Source organism: Pleurodeles waltl, chromosome 3_1 (assembly GCF_031143425.1).
Source record: "Pleurodeles waltl isolate 20211129_DDA chromosome 3_1, aPleWal1.hap1.20221129, whole genome shotgun sequence".
NCBI classification, from domain to species: domain Eukaryota; kingdom Metazoa; phylum Chordata; class Amphibia; order Caudata; family Salamandridae; genus Pleurodeles; species Pleurodeles waltl.
In genome coordinates, this window is record NC_090440.1 from 84,970,729 (window position 1) to 84,998,578 (window position 27,850).

A 27,850-nucleotide genomic window follows, 5' to 3' on the forward strand; every position below is an offset into this window, starting at 1 on the left:
TGGCCTTGAAAGACCGGGCCTGTCTGTTTAGGTGATTTATACTATCTGACTGAGACACGTCTAAATTGCTGGTGGTACTTCTCGTTCTGTAGGCTCAGATCACTGGTCCCTCCTCCACAGAAAGATTTGCATCACTTGTGTTCTGGAGAGCACACCACTGCACCATGGCAGCTGCTCGGGAACAGGAACACAGAGGTACTCATCAGGACTGCCTCCAACTTGTACATTGCACAAGGTGCCAGAAGCAGCATGAAAGCTTAATGCGGACAGTACACCAAGGAACCTTCTACGTAGGGTTGGCCAACAGGTACACTCAAACAAAGATAATCTGCATGTCAAACATGGAAGGGAACCATAGCTCACATTCACCAATATAAAATAAAAGCCTAGAAGTGCATCTCTCCACATGCTAAGTTCATGCATCACGATTCTCATAACTCGTGCATCAATAACTTTTCGTACTGTGACCTTATGTCTGGTGATAGAGATAACTAAGAGTTCATGTCTTTAGAGTGAAACAGTGTACCAAAACCACACTTAGTCGCTTAAGGAGATTTCTCGATTTTCAGGTAACATTATCGCAGTCAGCTGAACTTAAGCTCTGAACAGAGAATCCATGACAGACGAACTCAATATCACAGATCTAAGCGGACCAGAAGAAACTCAACTAAAGTTAGCTCTTAATGAAAAGTTAGGTGTCTATTTGTTTACATTTCAAATTTTTGCTTGTGCTAGAATAGCCTTACAACTAGTATGGTTTAGGGTAGCATTAACTACAGGACTCTAAAATATACATCGAGTAGTGGGGGTCTCTGATTTGTCAGAGTTAAGTGCGGGATCTCCAGAAGATCTGTGGAGGTCTCTATGCCGAAGGTAAGGTTGGTGAGACAATGACTTGTCCCCACCCTGCAGATCAACAGGCTATATACAAGGCCCACAAACATACAGAGTGTTATATGAGGATTTCCACCATTAGGCACATTTTCATTGGCTGTCAAAACTATTAAACTTTAGTTTCTCAATATCTATGCTTAGTTTTTGGGGGTTCACTCTTAGGATCTCTATCAGCTTTTACCTAGCTGGTGTAGGGGTCTTTGTCAGCTTCTGTTGTCTGGTGGAAGAGGAAACGAGACGGGTGGGTAATATTGTGCTTATGTAAAGCTGTCATTTATGTAAACCCTATGTAACAAAAGTAGAATAGGAGTGCGCCCCGAGACCTGTTTTTTCACTCCCTCTAAATATTAATAAAAACATTGTTTCTAACTCACCGTAACGTACCTCAATGTCACCATCTGCAACACTGCTGGAAACGTGTGTCTGTTGCCCTATTTAAAAGGTACTCAAACAAACAGGGTTGGAAGAAGGGGAGGCTGATGTGGACTTGCTTGGATTTCTGGAGGAAATCACCCAGGCTACCGTGGGATGAAAAACACCAAGTAAAAGTCACCCAAGAAACAGATGTCCTCATCGCACTGACCCAAAGGAATTGTGTTTGTGTTGTCATAATTCAGAGCAAACAGCAAAGGGTCATCTTTCACACTGCATTTTATTAGACACATCCATACATAGAAATTGGATAATATGCGCCTTCGTGTATAAACCTTCAAATGATAATGATATTGAAAATTAAGACAGCGACAGAACACAACATCTCCCAACAGACTGGTGTGCAAACATACACTCTTCATGAAGAGAGAGACAGAGGAAGCAGTCACCCCAGCGATAACAAATGAAGGCAACACCCAGATTTAAAAAATAAAAATAAAAAAAAAACGCAAATCAGAAAGCATGCATTGCATAACATCCTAGTGATAGACAACATGTGTACGCCATGTCACTAGAAAGAGAAAATACCCCATGATATATAGGTTTGTAAAAACACTCCAGCGCAACTAATTTAACAACGGACATTAGAAAAATAAGAATTGTTAAAAAAATAAAAATAAAGTTACAAATGGAGGTCTGTGTGCAACGACATATACTCATGCACTAGGGGCTAAATTGAAATGCTTTCGGCTTGCGAGAACCAGTTCCACGATGGCCACCGGTGCAGTACAAAGCATGCACGGCCACCGGGGTGTGCACATATAATGATGCACCAGCAGACAATCTGAAGTATTGTGGTTTAACATTTTCAATTGGAAAAGTAAACAAAAACAAAAAAAATGCACAACCTCAAAAAGAAAAGCATGGCCCAGCAGCATTGTGCAGCTACCATGTCCTCAGAATGGGATGACCGAGTAACCAACACAAAGGGGAGCAAGCATACAGTTGAGTAGGTGGGGGAATTAAAATTTAAAAAACAAATGCATAACGAAAAATAGATCTCGTAGCAAGAAGAGGTGCAAGAACAATAGGAAATGAGGTAGCAAACAGAAGTTGTGATAGGAAGGGGGAACAAGTGGTCTGGAGGATTACAGCAAATGCATATGCACTCCCTCAAATTGCTAAAATAACAAAACACAAAAACAAATCTAACATACAAAGGAGAGACACATGAAGTCCCAAGGACTGCAGAACTAGACATTGTATCTATCCAAATATAAGCAGTGGATGGATGCAACTCATCCAAATAGAAACAATGTAAAACGGCCATGCTCTTGGGAGAGAATCACAAAAGGAAGGAAAGGCACTGAATAAGAAACAAGCGTATACAATTCATAAAGTCGAACATTAATAAGTAATTGCCTGACCTAAAGCCCACTCAAAGTGTTACTGTTGTACACAAGAGGTCTTCAACAACAGACAGCTGAAGCAGTCTGTAGGCGAGACCTAAAATGGGTTCTACACAGCTCAGTCTTATCCGGCATACACTAATGAATGGCATCGCAGTCCAGGCAACTGACCACAGCACTGCTGCTATATTATAAAGGTTAAAAAGGCTTCTCTGGCATCAATATGCGGAGAAGGCACTGGCGGGAATGCCATGGAAGATTCTGGATAAAGCACAATACACAGTGAATGGTGCAATTGCCACCGACTTGGCTGCCACTAGGTCGTGCCCTCCTGAGGGACTCTGCTGGTACTTTTAGATGAAGAATATAGCGGGGGCGGCTGCCAACAATTCTCTCCTTCGCTTCTAGGCGCTTACCAACTGAACCTTTTTTTGCCCCCAAGAAATAACACTATACATGCATGCGTGTTCACGCCAGTCCTCTTGTAACGAAGTTTGAATAGTTTTTTTTTTAAGCTCAGTTACAAGATAGCTGCCAGACAACCATTTTGGAAAGGTTTGATTTTGCCAATGCTGTGAATCGATTCAACAAGCATTGTCAAAGTTGAAATACGAGTGAGCTGGTACCAGACAGCGTCCGGAGGGGGTGGTTGTCTGGCTAGATGGCCCCCATTTCTATGTGGTGGTGGGCAAAAAAAACTTCAGGGGATAGCAGCACAGCGGAAAGATTACCACTGAAGCCCAATGTAACCTTCTACGGAAGGCTATGGAGCTAAGGATCATGCATTCCGCAAATAACTTAAACAAATACCAATAGTCAATAGTTGAGCTTTTGGACAACAGCTGTTTTTTGGCGAGACCCAACTAAAGAGCACCAATTACTATCAGGGGAGATAGGTGAGAAGACAGTGTAGCAGTTGAGAAGCGAGACCCACCCCATTATTTGGGAAACACTGGAGATCATACCTGTGGGTCAGAAATGACATTTCATACATAGAAGCAAAAGTGGTGTAGTCGGAAATGTAATTCCTGTAATCAGGAATCTGAAGTAGAATGGTATTTTGGAGAAACACCGGAGTTCTTCTATCCTACACAATACTTAGCAGGTATGCCTAAGCTCTAAGACTTCATGGCACTACAAAGGATTGCATCAGGGTGGCAGAATGTTAGACAGATGCAAGTGACAGATCCAAGTGTGCTCAAGAACTAAAAACATTCACAAGACCAGAGGAACATGCAAAGGATCAATAAAATATTTACTTTATGTGTTCTTGATGGCCGGATCCTTCCACGGTTTTCGCCCCCCACCTTTGCTCTTTCTCACTCACGTCGTTCTGTAAAAATAGGCATCAGTTAAAAGAGGAGCAATAGGAAGTGCTGTAACAGGAGAGGAGCAAATCACAAATACTTAGAAATAGTTCGCCCACCAAATCATTCTGATTACGTTGGCTCTCGAAAGATGCCACATTGTCCACAAATTGACCATACTGTGATCCAAACAGCTCTCTTTTCCCACCAACATGAAGCAAGCTGCAGATAATCTATGCAAAGTGACAAGTAGGTGTGCTGAGCTGCATCTCGTTCAACACTTCACAATTATATGCGTAGATCTACAAAGTAAGTCTTGAAACCACATGTGCTTCTCCCAACGCAAGGCATACTATGGTCAACATGCTTCCTACCACACACACTGAAAGGGCGTCCAAGAAAAAAAACAAGAACACTTAAAGGGCTACACAATTGTTGAAGTACATATAATACTGCAAAGCCGCACTAGCACCAAGCATTGAAAGTAGCACAGGGCAGAGGTGAGATGAAGGAGTCATCAAAAATGACCTGAGTGGATCTTCAACAGTGTCCATGTAGGACCAGATAATGCTCCAAATCAGAGATATGGCTTTTGGAGATTTTTTAAGCTACCTCCAAGTGAATATAGGTAACAAGCATTAAACATTTTTAAAACTGAACAAGTACTTACCACAAAATCAGGATCAGTCTCCCAGTCATCTGCTCCATCTTCTGTGGAGACCGAAAAGGAGTGTCCTGCGGATGCCTTCCACATCTGTAAGGCAAGATGTAGAGTCAGAAAGATGCATCATTCGTGGTTCCTTTCACCAGGAGATATCCTATACCATATATCTGTGCAAACCATATGGCTGAGGTTAAGGACCAAAATAGGCCAAAGAGCTCTTCAGCTTACTGCAACCCCTTCGAAAAAGGTCCCTGATGCTTTAGAAGTCACCCTGATTTACTGCTGCGTGTTAGTCAATGCTAGGTACATCCTCACAAAATTACTATAATTTGTGAATGGTATTTCCAAGATATCGTAGTAACAATATGGTTGATCGGGGAAGCGATCCAAGAAGGATTAAGGAAGAAAAGCCTAACAGTTGATTCAGGAGTTTCACTGAACACCTGGGTTTCAAGACCCAGGCTTTTCTGAACGTAAAAGGCTTACCGACCCATGCATGCAGACGCCCTTCTGCAGTACCCTGTGATTCCCACCGTTCTGGCAAAGACAGAAGCAGGCCCAGTTACAGAGAACAAAACAGTCGAAGACACTTCAAGACACCGTCTCTGCAGATCTGAACATAAGCACCAAATGTAATTGCAGAGATGCCTGCAGAAAGTCTGAATAAGAACCTCAACGATACAGTGGTTACTGCTTTAGGGTCGAATTTAGAGTTTGGTGGACGGGTTACTCCGTCACAACAGTGACAGATATCCCATCCGATGAAATATAAATCCAATTATTTCCTATGAGATTTACATTCGGCGGATGGGATATCTGTCCCCGTGGTGTTGGAGTAGCCCATCTGCCCGGATCTAAATCAGGTCCCTAGCCTTTCAGTTACTATGCATTATACGCAACAGGTGCCACCTGTACCAACCTAAACTAGAAAATCATTTTATGGATCTGGCGGGAATGAAAGGTTGAGGAAATCCAAGGAAATAATCTGTTGCTACAGTAACAAGCCCACTTAGTTGAACTTGCATTTCATGATTAAAGTAATGCGCATCTAGGATTTCTGTTGCAGGAGAAAACAAGACCCTTTTTAGGTCGAGCCTCTCAGACAGCATTTGCCCTGTCCATTGCACGGCATAGTGTGGCTTACCAAGAACTGAGGGGCTTGAAGCCCGCCCATTACTTACATCTCACTCATTTGCCTACTTCTTATTCGCGTCCCAGCTTGCCAATCTCGGGTTTGTCCCTTCGTGCATGGAGCACTGCCTCTTTACAATTGGCGGGAATCCCCGATTGCTTCTCAAGCACTACTTTTTTTCTTTTGTGTGAAGCACTCCATTTTAGTGTGTGTGTGTTTCCAAGATGCCTCCCGTGTGTACGTCTCTCCTCTTGCATTCAAGTGTTGCTTCATTTCCCGTGTGCTTCTCCCCATAGCTTCTCCCACCTGCTATCTCTGTGTTACTTTCTCCCAACCTCCATGTTGCTTTCATTCCTGCCCTCCACTACATTGCTTTCGAGTCTTCTACAGTCTTTCCCCATCACTTTCACATCTCTCCTCATTTCCGCTCCCCCACTCGCCTGCTGGGGGGAAGTGGACCACACGCTTTTGTGCATTTTACTTTTCTTTTTTAGCTATTGGTCCAGGATGAACAATGGGGCTCTGCAGATGCTGTGCAAGCATGGCTTAAAACCACTGACAAAGCCAATTCGAGACCTACTGGCTTTGCCAATGCTTCTTACACGAACAACAATGGAGATGCATGGCAGGTACTCCAGCTTGTGTGCAGTACACCAACAACTGCAATCCATTCAGGAATTTAACAATTTAACCTTGCCAACCAGTAAAATGGATCAGTGTGGCAGTAACTCGGCACTGGTTAAACCTAGTGTCTATAAAGTTCTAGTGGAGCACTAATTTTACTGGGTACGAATATGGTGTCATGAAGTAATGCATACCTCCATTTAGGAGCTACATGAACCATATAAGAATTGGCAGAAATGCACCCAAGGTGTGTGGCCCTCTCAACTGGTGCCATCCCTACACCTAGAGGTAAGAATTAAAAATGTGACCATCAATAGAGAAACTCTCCTATTAATAATACATTAAGTAAAAGAAAGGCACTCTGCTTATTCAATGTAATTCAAGTATACAAATACCACATACATGTGTACATTAAAAGACAATTTTTTTAATTGACCATGGTGAAAAGTGCACAAAAATCCAAATACTTTCCTCGTATTCATCCAAGATAAATTAAAGTCACTTTTCGAAGATTTAACTGAAAAGTGACACCAACACATGGTCCACAAAAAAAAAAAAAAAAACACACATTTCACGTCTTTCAGGTTATCATTTTTTAAAAAGAGAATATTGATTGAACCAATCCAAATATTCCTCTGCAGATCTATAATGATAATAGAAAGAAGAAGAAAAATTCAAACTATTTAGAGAAAGTGCCCTGACTCCTCACAAATGTAGACAGCAAACAGCATCACCAGTGCTAGACCATAAACAACTCCAGAGCAGAAAAGATGTGATGCTCCAGGAATACACAAGAGTCACTCGGAATCATTTCCAACAAGGAAATTGGAATTCTTCCCTAAAATAGGCTCCAGCAGCTGGTTTGGGGTGCTATGTCCCCAGGGGACAGATGTAAGCTGGCTGTTGGATGTCTTTGAGCAGCAGTTATTGGATCCAAGAGACAGGGCTTTGGACTTCCTACATCCCTACCCATACCCTGCGACCGACCCTCAAGAGCCTGCCAGAGTTCAAGTGTGGTATAACTTCACGTATTATGCAGGCGAGTACAAAAATTCTGTGGATGTTAAAACTTGGGCTTATGTCCATACCTTTATTAATAGAAAGTGTTGCTTGCTACAGTAACAAACAGGCTTGAAAAATACAGTCACAGCCACAAATATAAGTAAAGGAACCAGGGGTACTATGAGCATCACTACGCTTTTTCCTTGGCAACACTCGGAAGACTGTAGGAGGCTGGACTGGCTTGTAGTGAGTACCAAGGGGTACTTGCACCTTGCACCAGGCCCAGTTATCCCTTATTAGTGTATAGGGTGTCTAGCAGCTTAGGCTGATAGATAATGGTAGCTTAGCAGAGCAGCTTAGGCTGAACTAGGAGACGTGTGAAGCTACTACAGTACCACTTAGTGTCATATGCACAATATCATAAGAAAACACAATACACAGTTATACTAAAAATAAAGGTACTTTATTTTTATGACAATATGCCAAAGTATCTTAGAGTGTACCCTCAGTGAGAGGATAGGAAATATACACAAGATATATATACACAATAGCAAAAATATGCAGTATAGTCTTAGAAAACAGTGCAAACAATGTATAGTTACAATAGGATGCAATGGGGAAACATAGGGATAGGGGCAACACAAACCATATACTCCAGAAGTGGAATGCGAACCACGAATGGACCCCAAACCTATGTGACCTTGTAGAGGGTCGCTGGGACTATTAGAAAATAGTGAGAGTTAGAAAAATAACCCTCCCCAAGACCCTGAAAAGTGAGTGCAAAGTGCACCAAAGTTCCCCTAAGGACAAAATAGTCGTGTTAGAGGGAAAATGCAAGGAAAACACAAATCAGCAATGCAACAACGATGGATTCCTGACTGAGGGTACCTGTGGAACAAGGGGACCAAGTCCAAAAGTCACAAGCAGCTCGGAGATGGGCAGATGCCCAAGAAATGCCAGCGGTTGGTGCAAAGAAGCTCTTACTAGGCTGAAGAACTGTGAATACTGCAGGAACGACAAGGGCTAGAGACTTCCCCTTTGGAGGATGAATCCCCCACGCCTTGGAGAGTCGTGCAGAAGTGTTTTCCCGCCGGATGGACGCCAACAAGCCTTGCTACACGCAAATCGTGCGTTTGGCGTTTTTGGACGCTGCTGGGGCCCAGGAGGGACCAGGAGGTCGCAAATTGGACCTGCAGAGAGAGGGGACGTCGAGCAAGACAAAGAGCCCTCACTGAAGCAGGTAGCACCCGGAGAAGTGCCAGAAACAGGCACTACGAGGATGCGTGAAACGGTGCTCGCCGAAGTTGCACAAAGGAGTCCCACGTCGCCGGAGACCAACTTAGAAAGTCGTGCAATGCAGGTTAGAGTGCCGTGGACCCAGGCTTGGCTGTGCACACAGGATTTCCGCCGGAAGTGCACAGGGGCCGGAGAAGCTTGCAAAGTCGCGGTTCCCAGCAATGCAGCCCAGCGAGGTGAGGCAAGGACTTACCTCCACCAAACTTGGGCTGAAGAGTCACTGGACTGTGGGGGTCACTTGGACGGTGTCGCTGGATTCGAGGGACCTCGCTCGTCGTGCTGAGAGGAGACCCAAGGGACCGGAGATGCAGCTTTTTGGTGCCTGCGGTTGCAGGGGGAAGATTCCGTCGACCCACGGGAGATTTCTTCGGAGCTTCTGGTGCAGAGAGGAGGCAGACTACCCCCACAGCATGCACAAGCAGGAAAACAGTCGAGAAGGCGGCAGGATCAGCGTTACAGAGTTGCAGTAGTCGTCTTTGCTACTATGTTTGCAGGTTTGCAGGCTTCCAGCGCGGTCAGCGGTCGATTCCTTATCAGAAGGTGAAGAGGGAGATGCAGAGGAACTCGGCTGAGCTCATGCATTCGTTATCTGACGTTTCCCCAGAGACAGAGACCCTAAATAGCCAGAAAAGAGGGTTTGGCTACCTAGGAGAGAGGAAAGGCTACTAACACCTGAAGGAGCCTATCACAAGGAGTCTCTGACGTCACCTGGTGGCACTGGCCACTCAGAGCAGTCCAGTGTGCCAGCAGCACCTCTGTTTCCAAGATGGCAGAGGTCTGGAGCACACTGGAGGAGCTCTGGACACCTCCCAGGGGAGGTGCAGGTCAGGGGAGTGGTCACTCCCCTTTCCTTTGTCCAGTTTCGCGCCAGAGCAGGGGCTAAGGGGTCCCTGAACCGGTGTAGACTGGCTTATGCAGAATTGGGCACCTCTGTGCCCAACAAAGCATTTCCAGAGGCTGGGGGAGGCTACTCCTCCCCTGCCTTCACACCATTTTCCAAAGGGAGAGGGTGTCACACCCTCTCTCAGAGGAAGTTCTTTGTTCTGCCATCCTGGGCCAGGCCTGGCTGGACCCCAGGAGGGCAGATGCCTGTCTGAGGGGTTGGCAGCAGCAGCAGCTGCAGAGAAACCCCAGGAAGGGCAGTCTGGCAGTACCAGGGTCTGTGCTACAGACCACTGGGATCATGGAATTGTACCAACAATGCCAGGATGGCATAGAGGGGGCAATTCCATGATCATAGACATGTTACATGGCCATATTCGGAGTTACCATGGTGAAGCTACATATAGGTAGTGACCTATATGTAGTGCACGCGTGTAATGGTGTCCCCGCACTCACAAAGTTCAGTGAATTGGCTCTGAACAATGTGGGGGCACCTTGGCTAGTGCCAGGGTGCCCTCACACTAAGTAACTTTGCACCTAACCTTTACCAGGTAAAGGTTAGACATATAGGTGACTTATAAGTTACTTAAGTGCAGTGTAAAATGGCTGTGAAATAACGTGGACGTTATTTCACTCAGGCTGCAGTGGCAGGCCTGTGTAAGAATTGTCAGAGCTCCCTATGGGTGGCAAAAGAGATGCTGCAGCCCATAGGGATCTCCTGGAACCCCAATACCCTGGGTACCTTAGTACCATATACTAGGGAATTATAAGGGTGTTCCAGTAAGCCAATGTAAATTGGTAAAAATGGTCACTAGCCTGTTAGTGACAATTTGAAAGTAATGAGAGAGCATAACCACTGAGGTTCTGGTTAGCAGAGCCTCAGTGAGACAGTTAGGCACCACACAGGGAACATATACATGCACACCTATGAGCACTGGGGCCCTGTGTGACAGGGTCCCAGTGACACATACATATAGGCCACAAACCTATGAGCACTGGGGTCCTGACCAGCAGGATCCCAGTGACACATAACAAACATACTGAAACCATAGTGTTTTCACTATGAGCACTGAGGCCTGGCTATCAGGATCCCAGTGAGACAGTGAAAACAGTGACAAACACCCTGACATACACTCACAAACAGGCCAAAAGTGGGGGTAACAAGGCTAGAAAGAGGCTACCTTCTCACAAAGACATACTACATAAATAAGTTTAAGGATAATGCAGCTAAAACTTATCCTTGTTCAACACTAAGCATGACTGTAAGAGATGGGGGGGGGGGGGGTTCCACTTCTGACCATAAGAACACGAGCAAAGCTTACTCAATATCACACATCCCAGGGGGTAATTAGGAGTCCCACACAGAGTCCAATCAATCGAGCTGGACACGGAACAACGCAAATCAATAAATTCCAGGACTAAGTGGAGTTTTGTAAACATAACAATTGTAAACGTAAAAAAAAAAAGACAACCACTGTTACGCAGTGCCTATTTCAGATCTGAAACTTGCTTACGTAGGCAAAATGATGCCTTCAGCACAAACAACATTTACTTTTCATCTTTTGATTTTTCTGCTGTTGAATCAAAGAGTGCAAGTGACAAGTAAATTACTATCACTTATTTTAGGAATGGGTATTAGGGGCGCAGCCTTCTGGGAGGAACCAACCTCTACCTGCCTGTAGAAATGGTGTTTAAGGTGTCCAAAGGATACAAGTTGCAGAGCCAGATATGACTTTTATGGATATAGGTTGTTCGACTTTGCAATAAATGAGGTTTTCTCTTTTCTTCACAACCAGGATCCACGGCCCAATGTCAAAGTCTGTCGTACTGTGGGAGATGTGGCTTCCACCATTACACGAATACCATGAACACAGCGATATCACCTGAAAATGTAGCCGAAACAATCAATCCAGCCAACTGAAGAATTCCTGGACAGAACTTTCAACTCTAGGCTAGCTGAGAAAAGAATTCTATAGAGCCTCAATTATCTGCCTTCTTTCAAGTCAATTATCGGTTTGTCTGTAAGCACTTGAGAGACGGGGCACTGAGTATGTGCTCAGTCAGGTTCTCAAGGATGCCTCATGGCCTTAAGCAATTTTGTTTAACTAAGGCCTTCTTCTTTCAAGAGTAAAGAACTAGTTCCACAGCTTTATGTTTACAAATAGATGTACAGGTCATGCTGAAAAGTTATTTAAAATATTTTGTCAAATTTACAAAGAACGTCTATAAAAAATACAAAATTGGATGACCAGAGACCGAACACAATAGCCAACCACAGACAAAGGGAGTTCAGTTCCTCGCTTAACATTATATGTCTAATGAGGTGAAGGCGTGCCCAAAGCACTGCATTAGTGTGGGACAAATAGTCCCTTCCAGGTGAGCGGGTTACAACTTAAACATTTTACATCAATCTCAGCTTCAACCTGAGAAAAGCGATTTGTTTGCGGTTTTGCATTGTGACTACCTAGTATCTATTACAAGGTTAATCCTTTGATCTCACACTTTTTCATCTCCATTTCTCCCTTTGTCACGGTTTTCTAAGCTTTCTCTTCCACCCTCTTTCTTTGGTTCAAAGTCTGATGACAAAAAATATAAGTCCAAGGGACCTACTTACAAAGGCATTTTTGAGTACGTAACACAGTGTTCCTTTACATGTTACATGTCCTTCAGAGTTGGCCCCCAATAGTCTATAGTGGGAATATGCATACATTGTTAGCACAAACAAAGGGCAGTGCCCTCTTTGCACTTTTACTGATAGGGAGATGCAGGTTTCAGGGAAGGCTCATAAAAGTATGTAAAAGTAAGTTAAAAAAAAAAAAAAGTACTTCTAAACCTTAACTTGTAAAAGAATGTGTTGGTGCACCCGGCTCCGTTCAGATGCCTGCGGCTGGTCAGTGCACTGCATACCAAGAATGCGTAGTCCTAAATCCTCCTCAGGACCCTTTAATCCACTACCAGACACATTCCCCCTCATTTTAGATCACTCTTACAGGCGCCTGCTTTCTCCCTTTGTGACGGTTTTCCCATCCTTCTCTTCCTCAGTCTTTCCATTTTGTGTATTTTCCTCTCAAAGGTCTGACCGGCAACCCCAACGAGTGCCGGTGGCTCCCACAGGTAAACATCGGCTCAAATAAAGCACTCCTCCTGATTTCCTACTTCCCGCACTCAAATGCTTTTCTGAGTTGGCCCCCAACCTTCTATATTGGGAATTAAATTGGAGCATTCATATGCAGTTAAGACAAAAAGAAAGACCACCACCACCACCACTCGCTTACAGAGCGCTAAAGCCTAAGGTGCGTTTAGACACTCCCCCGCCAGCTGCCATTCCGTTACAGTCTACAAATATCGCGACTGCCTACAGAACTGGTTAGTGAATTAAACTCTGGTTAGTATTATTAAAAAAAACAAAATTACAAAAAAAAAAAAAAAAATACAAAAAAAAAATTACAAAAAAAAAAAAAAAAAAAAAAAAAAAAAAAAAAGGGACACACCACACCTACACATACTCACATTCTTAATGAGAATGTGAAGCTCTCAAAACGGTGCCACTTTCCAGACATTCCGCATACATGTCTACATAGAGAGATTTGCCAGGAATGGCTAATAAGTTGGTCTCCTGCGATACGCTGGCACTCTTAACATTTTGCCCCTCTACTTTCCCCAAACAGTATTATAAAAGTAGTATTATTGGTGAACTTCTATTACTTTATGCACAAAAGGGAAACACAGGGTTTACATTAGGAGTGCCATGCAGGTGCAGCCACTCTTCAACCAGTTCCAGTACACTGCCCATTGCCGCAAAGACAGCGCCATTCCCAGGGTTCAGCTTAGGTTTATCCAGTTAAATATGGTCTGACCTAGAACTCCTGCCTCGGGAATCCCACAATTCTAAAAGGTAAAGAAGATGTACTAGTCCTAGAAAATGGAGGACGGTGTAATATATATATATATATTTTTTTTTTAAAGACACCACTTTAGTGGCCTGGGAAGAAACTAAAACCAATCGAGTGTAAGAAACAGTGGCCACTGCATGAACTGAAATAGTGAGGTGGCATCAGTCCAAATGTAAAAATGTATCCAAGACCCAATCCTACACCAAGGACCCATTGGACATCCAGGCGACCATGTAGACCTGCTCAAAGCAAACACGCTAGTAACTAATCTATGTCTCAACCTTTAAAATCCCCGAAAAGAAAAGAAAAGAAAAGAAAAGAAAAGAAAAAAAAAAAAAAACACTTATTGTTCATTATAAATAAAAATAAATGGAAATAATTTAAAAAGTACAAAACAAAAAACAGGATACAGAAGGCTGCTTCAAGGGAAACTAGCTTGATTCACTACACGCCTAATTGTTAAAATCAGCTGTAATTACAAACTAATAGCAGAACCCTCTACACGCATACATCACTCTTTACTCAGGCCAATGAGTCTGAAGTCTGGGTTGGAAAGCCCAGTTTCCTCCTGCCACTGCTGAACTCTGCCAGGACTGTCCTGGCTAACCAAAACTTTAAAGGCATCTAGGACCTTTTCTGATGTACGCTTGAAGGTTAAAGTTAAAACCACAAATAAAACCAATACTGCTTTGATAATTCTCTTACATGGGAAGTCTGGTGCAGCGCAAAGTTACAGGGCGAAGGGATATACACACAGCTGGAAGATCCAGTGGCAATAAAACAACCTTCAGAAAATTACTACCAGTTTGGGTTTTTTTTTGCTATAGAAGGAAGGAAGCTATGCTGTATTGAAGGAAATGATGCACTGCTGCTCTCTGTTCCACCTGTGTGAAGAAATGTTGCACTGCTGAGGCATCTGTTCTCTATGAGAAACATGTTTGTAGTGTACATGTGTACGGTAAGCACTTTTGCTGCAGATGGGACTCTGCGGAACGGAAGCAAGAACTGCTGTGTGTCCTGTGTGGGCAAGGGACACTTGCACTGCTGTGCGTCCTGTGTGGACGAGGGACGCTTGCACTGCTGTGCGTCCTGTGTGGACGAGGGACGCTTGCACTGCTGTGCGTCCTGTGTGGACGAGGGACGCTTGCACTGCTGTGCGTCCTGTGTGGACGAGGGACGCTTGCACTGCTGTGCGTCCTGTGTGGACGAGGGACGCTTGCACTGCTGTGCGTCCTGTGTGGACGAGAGACACTTGCACTGCTGTGCGGGCAAGGGACGCTTGCACTGCTGTGCGTCCTGTGTGGGTGAGGGACGCTGTGTGGGCGAGAGACGCTTGCACTGCTGTGCGTCCTGTGTGGACGAGGGACGCTTGCACTGCTGTGCGTCCTGTGTGGACGAGGGACGCTTGCACTGCTGTGCGTCCTGTGTGGACGAGGGACGCTTGCACTGCTGTGCGTCCTGTGTGGACGAGGGACGCTTGCACTGCTGTGCGTCCTGTGTGGACGAGGGACGCTTGCACTGCTGTGCGTCCTGTGTGGACGAGAGACACTTGCACTGCTGTGCGGGCAAGGGACGCTTGCACTGCTGTGCGTCCTGTGTGGGTGAGGGACGCTGTGTGGGCGAGAGACGCTTGCACTGCTGTGCATCCTGTGTGGGCGAGGGACGCTTCCATTGCTGGGCGTCCTGTGTGGGCGAGGGACGCTTTCATTGCTGGGCGTCCTGTGTGGGCGAGGGACGCTTCCATTGCTGGGCGTCCTGTGTGGGCGAGGGACGCTTGTACTGCTGCAGTAGTTGGTCAGGATGGAGGAGAGTCGTGCACTGCTGATGCTTGTTCTGCACAAGTCAGAGTGAAGCACAAAGCTTGCACATCTGCAGTAATTTGTCCGTTTGTAAGGGAAACGCACTGCGGTCTCTTGTGCTAAACATGTGTACGAGGGAAGCTTGCACTGCTGTATGTCATGTGTCAGCAAGGGAAGCTTGTACTTCTGTTTGTCCTGTGTAGATAAGGGAAGCTTGCACTGTTTATGCTGTGCTATTGTAATTTTTTTTTTTTTGCTTTGTATTTTCTTCACTTGAGTCAGCAGTTGCCTACAAAGAGATCCTCTGCTTAATTGCGGACCCACTGTTGCTGAATATGTCATATGACCATTTCAAAAGTTATAGTTAACCTCGTGGTCTGGTGAATGCCCTTGAGATCGAGTGAGTCAACAGAGGTTGGAAACTTTTCCTTGGACCAGTCCCTTTTATCTTAATAAGGTTTTGTGTACAAGATTTAAAAAAAACACGCGTTGGCAAAACCACTAGTTTAAGTATTTGTAATTTGAAAAGGTTGTAGCATTTGCCATGGGAAGTAAAATCTCCCCTCACCCACACAGGACATACAGCAGTGTAAGCTTCCCTCGCCGACACATGACATGCAAACTTTTTTCATCCACACAGGAAGTACAGAAGTTCAAGCTTCCCTCGCCCACATAGGACGTACAGCAGTGCAAGCTTCCCTCGCCGACACAGGATATGCAAGCATCCCTGGCCCACACAGGATGTTCAGCAGTTAAAGCTTCCCTTGCCCACACAGGACATAACAGTTAGCCAGTGGCTTGAGACATTGTCAATTACACTTAGGATCAGCCCACAGTGGTACTGAAGTCTCGCTGTTTTTCTATTGACTCGTTAGATGGGCACTTCCGCCTCAACTGGAGAGAACAAATCTATTTTTCAACTGTTTTTTCTGTGCTTTATTGCAATTGAGTTGTTTTGTATGGCGTGCATTTCATCTGCAAATATCGTAAGTACCCCATGCAAATATCAAACAAATTGACTTGGCCAGTGGTTGTTTTTCCTGTCACTGCCTACAATGCCTCCAAATCCAAAGTTAGAAAGGTTAGAGTCGGGGACAGCACTGCTAGTACTCCTACCTCAAACTGACATCCATTGATGCAGCCCGATGGTCTTCCACTGTTGCTAAAAAGTCTTAAAAACAAAAATTGCCAAGTGTTTCTAAATCTGTATTATCAGCCAGATCCCATGTACCCAAGAAAAACTGCTCCTTTCCTGCCAGGATTTTCCTAATCTGGGTTTGAAAAAGCCATACAGTTTAATCAATCAAATTTATAAAGCGCGCTACTCACCCGTGAGGGTCTCAAGCCGCTAGGGGTGGGGGTCACTGCTGCTCGAAGAGCCAGGTCTTGAGCTGCCTCCGGAAGGTGAGGTGGTCCTGAGGGGGGTGGGGAGGGAGTTCCACGTCTTGGCTGCCAGGTAGGAGAAGGATCTCCTACCCGCAGTAGTATGGCGGATGCGAGGGACGGCGGCGAGTGCAAGGCTGGTGGAACGAAGAAGATGGGTGGGCGTGTAGAAGAAGGTGAGGCGACGGTTGAGGTATTCGGGGCCCTTGTTGTGGAGGGCTTTGTGTGAGGAGCCTGAAGGTGATCCTTTTGTTGATGGGGAGCCAGTGCAGGTGTCTCCGGTGGGCGGAGATGGGGCTGTGGCAGGGTACGTCGAGGATGAGGCGTGCAGAGGCGTTTTGTATTCGCTGAAGACGTTTCTGAAGTTTTGCGGTGATTCCTGCGTATAGGGTGTTTCCGTAGTCTAGACGGTTCGTGACGAGGGCGTGGGTCACAGTTTTTCTGGTGTCAGTGGGGATCCAGCTGAAGATCTTTCGAGCATGCGGAGAGTGAGGAAGCAAGAGGAGGAGACAGCGTTGACTTTTTTGGTCATGGTGAGAAGGGGGTCCAGGATGAATCCGAGGTTGCGTGCGTGGTCTGAGGGGGTCAGTGTGTTGCCCAGAGCCGTGGGCCACCAGGAGTCGTCCCAGGCGGACGGGGTGTTTCCGAGGATGAGGACTTCCGTTTTGTCCGAGTTCAGCTTCAGGCGGCTGAGTTTCATCCATTCTGCGACGTCTTTCATTCCATCCTGCAGGTTGGTTTTGGCGGTGGCTGGGTCTTTGGTGAGGGAAAGTATCAGCTGGGTGTCGTCAGCGTAGGAGATGATGGTGATGTTGTGTTTGCGTGCGATGTCGGCGAGGGGGCTCATGTAGACATTGAAGAGAGTCGGGCTGAGCGAGGAGCCCTGTGGGACGCCGCAGATCTCGGTGGGATCCGAGCGGAACGGCGGGAGGTAGACTGTTTGGGAGCGGTCAGAGAGAAAAAAGGCGATCCAATCCAGGGCCTGTCCTTGGATACCGGTGGAGCGGAGGCGGGATATTAGGGTGCGGTGGCAGACGGTGTCGAAGGCAGCCGAGGAGGATGAGGGCGGCTGTTTCTCCGTTGTCCAGCAGAGTTCGGATGTCTTCGGTGACTGCGATGAGGGCGGTTTCCGTGCTGTGGTTGGCCCGGAATCCGGATTGGGAGGGGGTCGAGCAAGTTGTTGTCTTCGAGGAAGTTAGTCAGTTGTTTGTTGACGGCCTTCTCGATGACTTTGGCCGGGAAGGGGAGGAGCGAGATGGGGCGGAAGTTCTGCAGGTCGCTGGGGTCCGCCGTGGGTTTCTTCAGGAGAGCGTTGACTTCCGCGTGTTTCCAGCTCTCGGGGAAGGTGGCAGATGCAAACGAGCAGTTGATGATGGTCTGGAGATGGGGGGGCGATGAGGTCGTCGGCTTTGTTGAAGATGTAGTGTGGGCAAGGGTCCAAGGGGGCACCGGAGTTGATGGTGTTCATGGTAGTTTTGGTCTCTTTGGCGCTGATGGGTGTCCAGGCGTTGAGGGGGATGGCTGGGGTTGTGGGATCCGTGGTGGTCGGCGGGGTCTGTGGACCGAAGCTGTCGTGTAGGTCGGTGATCTTTCGGTGGAAGAAGGTAGCGAGGGAGTTGCAGAGTTCTTGTGTGGGCGAGATGGAGTTGGAGCTGGCGTTGGGATTGGAGAGCTCTTTGACGATGTTGAAGAGTTCTTTGCTGTTGTGAGTATTCTTGTCCAGCCTTTCTTTGAAGGATGCTCTTTTGGTGGCGTGAATCAGCTGGTGGTGTTCGCGGGTGGCGATTTTGAGGGCTGACATGTTTTCTGCGGTGTGATCTTTGCGCCAGGTTTTCTCGAGGGTACGGTAGTTTTTTTGGGATTCTTTGAGGGCGTCTGTGAACCATTGAGGTTTCCTGGTGTTGGTCTGTCTTGGGAGACGTCTGAGGGGGGCGAGGTTGTCAGCGCAGTGGGTAATCCACTGTGAGAGGCTGAGGGCTGCGTTGTTGGTGTCGGAGGTGATGGTAGGTTGGTTGTGGTTGAGAGTGGAAAGTAGCTGTTCTGTGGAGATTTTGTTCCAAGGTCTGCGAGGGATGAGTTGTGTGCGAAGGTGGAGAGTCTTGCGTTTGAAAGTGAAGTGGACACATCTGTGGTCGGTCCAGTGTATTTCGGATGAGTGGCTGAAGGATACGTGGTTGCTGGCGGTGAAGATTGGGTCGAGCGTGTGTCCGGCGATGTGGGTGTTCACCAGTTGCTTGAGACCGAGGTTGGCGAGGTTGTCGAGCAGGGTGGTGGTGTTGGTGTCGTTGTTCTGCTCCAGGTGGAAGTTCAGGTCTCCGAGGAGGATGTAGTCTGGCGAGGCTAAGGCGTGCGGGGAGATGAAGTCTGTGATTGATTCGCTGAAAAGGGCGCGTGGTCCAGCGGGCCTGTAGATGAGAGTTCCTCTGAGGGTGGTCCTGGGGTCGGTGTGGATCTGGAAGTGCATGTGTTCGGCGGCGAGGGGGGTGTCTTCGGTGGAGGTAGTGACGTTGATGGAGTTCTTGAATATGATGGCGATTCCTCCTCCGACTTGGTTGGTGCGGTCTTTCCTGGCGATCTTGTAGCCGTCAGGGATGGCTATGGCGATGTCGGGGGCCGAGGAGGCGTTCATCCAGGTCTCAGTGATGAAGGCGACGTCCGGTGTGGTAGCGTCCAGGAGGTCCCATAGTTCAATGGCATGCTTGTGGACTGAGCATGCGTTGATGAGGATGCACTTGAGGTGGTTATTGGCGCGTGGGCTGGTGGGCGGGGTGCAGTCGCAGTGGAAGGTATGCTTGCAGGTTAGACATGCGAAGGGTCCATGAGTGCGTTTCGGGCTGGCTTGGAAGCAGGTTGTAGAACGTCCCGGGTTGAGTGCGTGGAGGGAAGCGGGGGTTGTAGCGGAGCTGCGGGGTTTGGGAGTGCTGGGGGCCAGGGGTCATGGCGCTGGGCACGGTCCAGGCGTGGATGGGCGCAGACGGGCTTGCCTTTGGCGCGCCAGCGGCGCAGCCGAACAGCAGCCGCCATAAGATGGAGGTGGGGGGGGGGAGGAGGGGTCAGCTGGGGGCGGGAGGGAGGGCGACGAATGGGAGCAGGGGGGGCGGGCCGCACGGGTGGCGGGAAAGCAGAGGGCGGGGGCGTCAGAAAGAAGGGAAAGTGTGAAAAAAATGGAAAATCCACAGGAGATGGAGGCGAAAACGAGGAGCAATGACAGGGGGACAGCAGAGGAAAAACGAAGAAGAATGGATGAGGGAGAGAGCAGCGGCAAGCGAAGAAAAATGGACGAGGGAGAGAGCAGCGGAAAACTGAGGTAAATGGATAGTACAGAAAACGAAGGAAGATGGACAACACATGAACAGCAGAACATGAGGGATAAATGGACAGTAAATGGACAGTACAGAAAACGAAGGAAGATGTACAACACAGGAACAGCAGAAAACGAGGGAAGATGGACAGTACAGATAACGAAGGAAAAGAAAATACACAGGAGATGGAGGCGAAAACGAGGAGCAAGGACAGGGGGAGAGCAGAGGAAAAACGAAGAAGAATGGATGAGGGAGAGGGCAGAGGCAAGCGAAGAAAAATGGACGAGGGAGAGAGCAGCGGAAAACGGAGCTAAATGGACAGTAAAGAAAACGAAGGAAGATGTACAACACAGGAAGTGCAGAACACGAGGGAAGATGGACAGTACAGAAAACGAAGGAAGATGTACAACACAGGAACAGCAGAAAACGACGGAAGATGGACAGTACAGATAACGAAGGAGGATGGACAACGCAGGAACAGCAGAACACGAAGGAAAATGGACAGTACAAGGAACAGCAGAAAAACGGAGGAACATGGACAGTACAAGGAACAGCAGAACACGAAGGAAAATGGACGAGATAGAGGACCGCAGAAGAACGAAGGGAAATGGACAAAGACAGAGAACAGCAGAGGAACGAAGGAAATATGGAACAGAGAGAGCTCAGAAGACAGAAGAGAAGAACGAGGGGCTGGACAGGGGGGAGCGCAGGGAGTACTTACGGTCTGCTGGAGGTGGCAGGAGCCTGGGCAGGTGGAGCTGCAGCGGCGGGGGAAGCGACCTACCCTAGGGTCAAGGGTCGCCCCTCATCTCACACAAGGTGCTACAAATTCATTGATGGTACAGACTACAAAAAAGATTGCCGCATCACCCAAGGGGTTGCAACAGAGGACAAGTTAGCATTGCTCCCTGCAAAGGATGAATTATCTTCCTCGGAGTGTCATGAGGCACCCGGAAGATGTTTTTGACCCCACAAAAGGATGTCATTGGAGGAACAGGGTTGAGGACCGAGCATAAGAAAGGTGCCGGCTCTAGAGGAGTGGTCTCTTTAGTAACTGACGCAGCACGTTTTTGTGGTCACGAAAGTCAATGTACAAAGAGATTAGAGACTTTTGGATTTTAGTAAAAGTATATGTTTGTATATATGTGTACCTGTATTGCACCAACCTAGTCAATAGGCAGTGAAGGGCTGCACAGGGTGGAAGGGAAGCACACAGCCACAAGTTAAACAAGAATTTTCAATGCAACAGGTCTTGCATTTGTTCGAGTTAGAGCTATTAGCGTTGTAAAACAAAAAACAAAAAAAAACGCAGTGCGATCGCGCTATGTAAAATGCAGTGCGATCGCGCAGCGTGTAAAATAAACAGATAAAGTAGTCCAGACTCCAGGCTGAAAACATCGAGCCGCGTATGTTTTTGGTACTTTACCGGTGCTGTGTAGGTGGGCTAAACACCAGAAAAGGCATGACGTATACATGCCTTTCACAAATGAAAGCAAGCGGATTTTAAAAGGCAAGCCCACGAACCAATGTAAGTGACTGACATGGCATGGGTGTGGTTTAAAGCCCAAAGAAAGATTACAGAACGGACGGAGCACTTTGTGCTCACCCATAAAAAGAGGTAACTGAGTTCTGGGAGCGAAAGTGTGCTGCTAATGCATTGTAATGTGCAACATACTTAAATAGCCTTTCATTCGCCCATCTTCATCCATTTGTCTATTGTTGAATCATTCACATTTCTTCTGCCTGCTACAGTGTGGTACTCAAAGTATGGCCCGGGGGCCGCATGCGGCCCTCTCCTGCCCTCCACATGTGCCCCCCCACCCCCCCCCCCCCAAGCTGGATGATGGTACTAAGCTGCTGTTTACTACAGAAAGCATTAACCAAAAAGATGTTAAATAAACGGGCAGGTGTTTTACAGGCTGACTGGAAATGTTTATATAAAAAAAATATTTAAAAAAGCAAATATGGTGTTCTGCATAACATAAATCTTTCGAACATTCATTTTTCAAGACATCTTGCAACAAATGTGCAAAAATGATAAATTATCTTCAAAATTCAGAAAATGTATTTCATTACATCAGAAGCATTTCATCTTAGTACATCAGAATAAATCAATGCATTCAGGACTATTTTTTTCAAATGAGAGTTTTCAAAAATGAGCGTAGAAATATTAATGTCTCCTCACATCCTGACAACAATGCCAATAGTGAACTAAAAGGCAAGCCAGGAGTTGTCGTCATGGGGAACCCTGACGTGTGGTCTGTGTTGTTAATATACATGGACAGTATAGTTTATTAAATCAAAACACAAGAGAAGGGCGTTTTTTTTGTTTTTTTACAACATATATTCTGAACTCGTATTTCAAGGTGTTCTTATATGTCATAATGAAGAAAAAGAAGGCAAAGTGGAAATAGGCAATTGCCTAGGATCAAACAATAAGGTCAAGTCGAGAAGCTAGGATTGAGCCTAGGTTTTCTAGTTTCACACTGCACAATTCTATTTAATTTCAATTATAAAGTTACTTCCTTTTAACACTTGCCTCTCCCAAGGTAGTTATAGCAAGCAGAGAAACTTCCCCCATGTGAACAGAGGGATGGCATTTCAGATACAAAGTATTTATCAAATGTATGACTCTTCTAGAGACAAGGAGCTTCATTTAAATAGAAGAATGGAATTAAACCCCCAAAATAACTCCATGACATATTAAAACACACCGTGTTTACGAGTTGTTTCCCCTATGCCCACATCAACTCCCCAGAAAGCCCCGCTCCCACTGGGCTGGCATTAATGCATCCCTCAGGTACACCAGAGGCCACACTTTGTGGCCCCTGGAGAAAGGTTTGTGAGTACCCATGGCTTACAGCATGGGGAAGTGCCCAATTCTGCCCACTTCAGCAGTTGGCTCATTCAGCTATGAGGGATGGTTTTCTGCCCTGGCACATGCGCGCTTACAAAGGAAACGTAATCCCGGGAGCAGAGGCCCAAGGTGCGTTTTTGTTTTTAAAACAATGATTTTTATAAGAGGTTTTACAAAAACCATTACAAGAGAGAAAAAAAAAAAATAGCCCTGGCCAAACCATAAGGCTGGCAGCCAACAACAGACCTATTGGCTTTGCCAGCGCTTGTTATGATTGAGTGCATCCTCACAAAACCTAGTGGGAGAGACACCACGACGTAACGGGTAACATTATTCTGAAAACGTAATAAAAATCAAAAGGAGAAGCGTACAGACTGCGGGCGCAGCGCCACAGCAGGGCTAGCGCCCAGAGATAACGGAAGTGGGCAAATGAAACAAGATCTCTCCGGCGAACTAGAGGGAAAGCAGATAAAGAGAACACGATAAGCTGGAGTGGGCCCGGGGCAGGCGCCTGAAGTGGCGGCGTAAACACTAAGTGGCTGGGAGCTGGCAGCAGCGGCGGGCACCGCCCCCAAGTCAGCATTGGCGACTTCCCAATTCTGGAAAGCACGACACGGGCTCACTTGTGTTTCTAAAGCATCTGGCAAATCCCTGCCCTGTTTTTGTGCCAGGGCCGTGGGATCCCTGCCCGGTGACTGTAGCAGACGGCTGTGCCAGGGCCAGGAGATCCCTGCCTGGGGACTGTGGCACACTACTGTGCCAGGCCATCCCTGCCCGGGGACTGTGGCACACGTCTTTGCCAGGGCTGTGGGATCCCTGCCCGGTGACTGTGGAAAACGGCTGTGCCAGGGCCTTAGGAGCCCTGCCCGGGGACCGTGGCACAGAGCTGTGCCAGGGCCGTGGGATCCCTGCCAAGGGTCTGCGGCACACTACTGTGCCAGGGCATCCTTGTCCGGGGACTGTGGCACACAGCTGTGCCAGGGCTGTGGGATCCCTGCCCGGTGACTATGGCACACAGCTGTGCCAGGGCCATGGGAGCCCTGCCCGGGGACTGTGGCACACAGCTGTGCCAGGCCATCCCTGCCCGAGGACTGTGGCACACGTCTGTGCCATGGCCAGGAGATCCCTGCCCGGGGACTGTGGCACACAGCTGTGCCAGGGCCATGGGAACCCTGCCCGGGGACTGTGGCACACAGCTGTGCCAGGATAATGGGAGGCGCTGGTCTCGTGTGTGTGGTGACACTCGAGAAAGGATCGTCCCCTTCGCCTCACTGCTTTTTTTGTCTGTATGGGCAGAAAGTGAGCGCTCGAATCCTCTTAACACAATGCAAATAGTTCGGCACCAATAGAATAAAGAAAAAAATGCAACATTTGTAATGATTGTGTAATGAGGACTGGGACACCCTATGCATTAAACCAAGGTTAAACACACTGCACTTATACCGATTACATATATGCTCGAGTGTCTTATCCAAAGACGAAAGATGGACCTACCTTCGAAACAAAAGGAGTTCGTTTATTTTTACATTTTATCAAGCTAGGAATAAGTACACACATAAGTACCCTAAATATTGCCCAGTGGAAAAGACTAAAAAACTATATTCAAGAATGCACGTGTAAGTGTGCTTTGTGTCTAAGAGGATACCAGCTACTCCTGGGGAACTGCCCCTCAAGAGAAACATTCGGTGGACCATTCCAGACCAACCCCGTCACAGCCTTGTGGATGTGATGTGGTCCCCAGGCAGGACCAACTTTAGCTCGAGCCATCGAAAATAGCCAAGGCAGGGAAATGACTAGGCCCGCCCGCGAACTTTAGTTTGCAGCTTGGGGACACTCCTCAAAGTCACTTAATTACTCAGTCATCAAATCCATGAAACCTGAAACGGAGCACCTCCCAGCTTCTCTATACACAACCAATGTCCTTCTCAGTAAGCAAATCCAGCCTGCATCTAACTTCTAAATAAAGCGGACCATGGCAACTGCCTCCTGACTGCGCACCTAAAATATAACAAATTGACTGATGCACACCACACAGAACTGTCCTACTGACCATGGGGTCTTAAAGAGGCAAAGATAATGGACCACTCTAACAAGATTACTGACAGACACGCAAAATACGCCCCACTTTCGTGGCTTTTATGTAGAACTAATGATGTATCGATTTGCCAGTTAAGTTTGTTATGAACCGAAATGGCAATCAAGGATGAGGATGTCCAGTTTGGGTGGTAGCCATCATGTCCCCAGGCCACCGCTGGTCAGAAATCTGTAGGAAAGCAACAGGAAGATGGCGGCCAGATCTCAAGTGGTGGGAAGGGTCCATTGTCTATGTTATTGTAACGATTGGCGTCAATTTCGAGAAGAAGGGAGGGGATCTCTCTGCCTACCAGTCATCCTTGTTTGAAGCCTGTGGTGAAAAGCCAGTTTTTAGGTCTTTCTGAATCTGATATTTTGAAATAAACATTTTCAAAGTTGGTGAGACTGCAACCTTCATAAAACCAGTGGATGCGTGCATCTTCTACCATGGTCACATGCAATTAGGAGGACTGCAAAAGACAACTGCTGGTACTTGCTTGAAAAGAGGTGGAACATTAATGCCACGCCAGGACCAGCAATGCCAACGCTGTGCTATGGCTCTAAAAGTAATTATATTCAGGAAAGTTAACTCATACCTCTTTAGTCTTCTTTGGAGAGTGAATGAAATGTATTTGTGGCACCAGTGCCAGCAACTAAGCAGACTGCCAGGGCTCCATTCAGGCCATCATCATTGTAACGGCATCGTTTATGCCCACTGTGCACGGGTGGAGCCAGGTATGGGTTTGAAGCAAGCCAGGTCCATCAGAATTTAGATGCAAGACTCTGACAGACATTGGCATCCCACTGCCACGCTTGTCCCAAAAGGCGAAGAGGCAGGGTACCTAATCTCTTCTTGTCCTGAAGAAGACCTCAATAATTTCACTTGCTACAGTATGCAGGTCAAAACCCGCAGACCGCACCCAGGAGGATGCGTAGCAATATAGGGGATGCAAACTACCATGGGACCCTTGCTCAACACACTACAAGGAGCTGAATAAGTAAACAGAGGTCCTTCGGAAGCAGATCTAGGAGGTCAGTGGCTGTAAATCCCTTGGGCCATAAACAAGAGCGTGGAGTTATTTTAAAACAGGCCATGGAAGGTCATCAGAAAAATTCCAAAGAGCATTTGATAGAAGCTTTTTGAATTTAGTGCAGCCAGTCGAGTCCAATCCTTGTTATATTGCCTACTATTTAGGAATTTTGTGAATTAATAGGAGTTCACTATATCAGAAAATCCACATCTGTCTACATATTATGAAGTTTTTTCTTGTCTTGAATGCTTCACTGAGAAAGCTTTATTGATATACATGCTGACATTAGGTAACCAGCAGCAGTGTGGCGGTCTTAGATAGTAGATATCCGCGAAAAACTGATACATCAGTATCTGCAGATATGCTGTTAGTTATGGTTTCACATCTGTTTGAAGAAATGCTTTTGATTCATGGTAGTTGGGACACCATTTACCCTCTGCTTGTCAATTCACTGCCCCAGTCATTCTTACGGGGCAAATAGCGTACATTCTCCATGTAAGGAGAAATTAGAGGTTAGATAGAGATTCATTGAATAATCAAACATTTCAGAAGAATTGTTTATTAATTATTGAGTTACAGTTCTTAAGCCAAGCCTGTGCATTCTCTAACTGTACCGGAGTCCTGGACTCGGGCAAACCCGCACCTAACCTCCCCCTGCCCTCCTCCGAGTCCTTAAGTGAAACAAATGTCACCCTAACTAACATAATTAAAAGGCCAATATCTGGAATTTCCAACACCCCTTCTAATATGAAGAAAATGTCAGAGCTTGGACCAATGTTTCTTTATGAAGTTTGGTCGCTTTAGCAATAGGCTTTCCAATGCCACACCTAATAGTTCCCCAATTATCTTGGGAGGTGAACCCCTAACCATAACTTAAACTTGTCTTGAAATACTGGAGCAAAAGCCATAAGAGTTCTATAAAACTATCTTTAACTTTTTGTCTAATGCTGGCCTGATACCGAACAGATGTGCTGTTCAATGCAACATTTGCACAGAATTCCCTAAAATTTCCTTTGGGGACCCCATCGAGTCATACAGCCACTGTTTCTGATCCAGTGTGTTTTATGGTTTACACGTGCGATTTTGCCACAGTTTGCAACTATCTTGCTAGTTGCAAACGCTTAAAAAAAATAAAAAATTATATATATATATATATAAATAATCACGGAAAATTCATTTTCATGTAATATTCAAGTTCGCCTGCATAGCTTTTATTCGTTTCCAGCTTAATCCAAAAGTAATGGCCTAGTGTTCTCCAAAATGTTGCATTGTACCAACAAAGTTCCTACCGTAAAGTCGCTTGTATGCCCAATCAATGGAGACTTCTTGGCTTTGGCCTCTGTGCACATGTGAATAGAGGGCTCTGTGACCGATTGCCCCTTGATGCACATCCACAATGTGCACGTGAAAATGGGTGTCGAAGAAGACCCTCTGCCCTGATAAATGGTTCACCAGACCCCTTTATCCTCGTCGCTTACCAGACCCTGGCGAACAGAGTGTCATGGTCAGCCAAATGATGGGAAGGGGAAAAGGGCATGTGAGAGAGATGTGCTAAACCATGACAACCATCGCGACTGGAGTCGAGATGTACTGAGAGAAGGCAAAGTCGTGTATGAGTTACCGTGTATGGAGGAGAGGGAGGAAGAATATAGGGGGAAGAGTAAGTATATGGGGTAAGAGTGTGCATGCATGGAAGGAAGGCTCGCCAAGTGCAGCCTATGCCTATATGAACATGTCAAGGGGAGATGACAAGCGTTGCCCCGAGAAGGTCCCGACTCATGTGAACAAAAGTTCATGCAAAATACCTGGGAATATCCACCCTTAGACTCCAGAGCCGCAGATCAATGACACGTTTAATTTGTTTAGCCCCAGCGCTTTCTCGCCAATACTTTGACAATGGCTTGTGATTGCTGCCTCTTGTGTCTCAGAC

The 27,850-nt window shown here is 46.6% G+C and overlaps 1 protein-coding gene across 4 annotated transcripts in view; it reads right to left on the reverse strand.

The window, feature by feature from the left end:
* CTTN (cortactin) overlaps positions 1-27,850 on the reverse strand; it is a 195,661-nt gene that overhangs the window by 145,150 nt on the left and 22,661 nt on the right. For all 4 annotated transcript variants that reach the window (XM_069221879.1, XM_069221877.1, XM_069221878.1 and 1 more), the window contains exons 2-3: positions 4,653-4,736; positions 3,935-4,008 (exon numbers count right to left, since the gene is read on the reverse strand). In XM_069221879.1, coding sequence (XP_069077980.1) covers positions 3,935-4,008; positions 4,653-4,736 — 158 coding nt within the window. The remainder of the gene's footprint in view (positions 1-3,934; positions 4,009-4,652; positions 4,737-27,850) is intronic.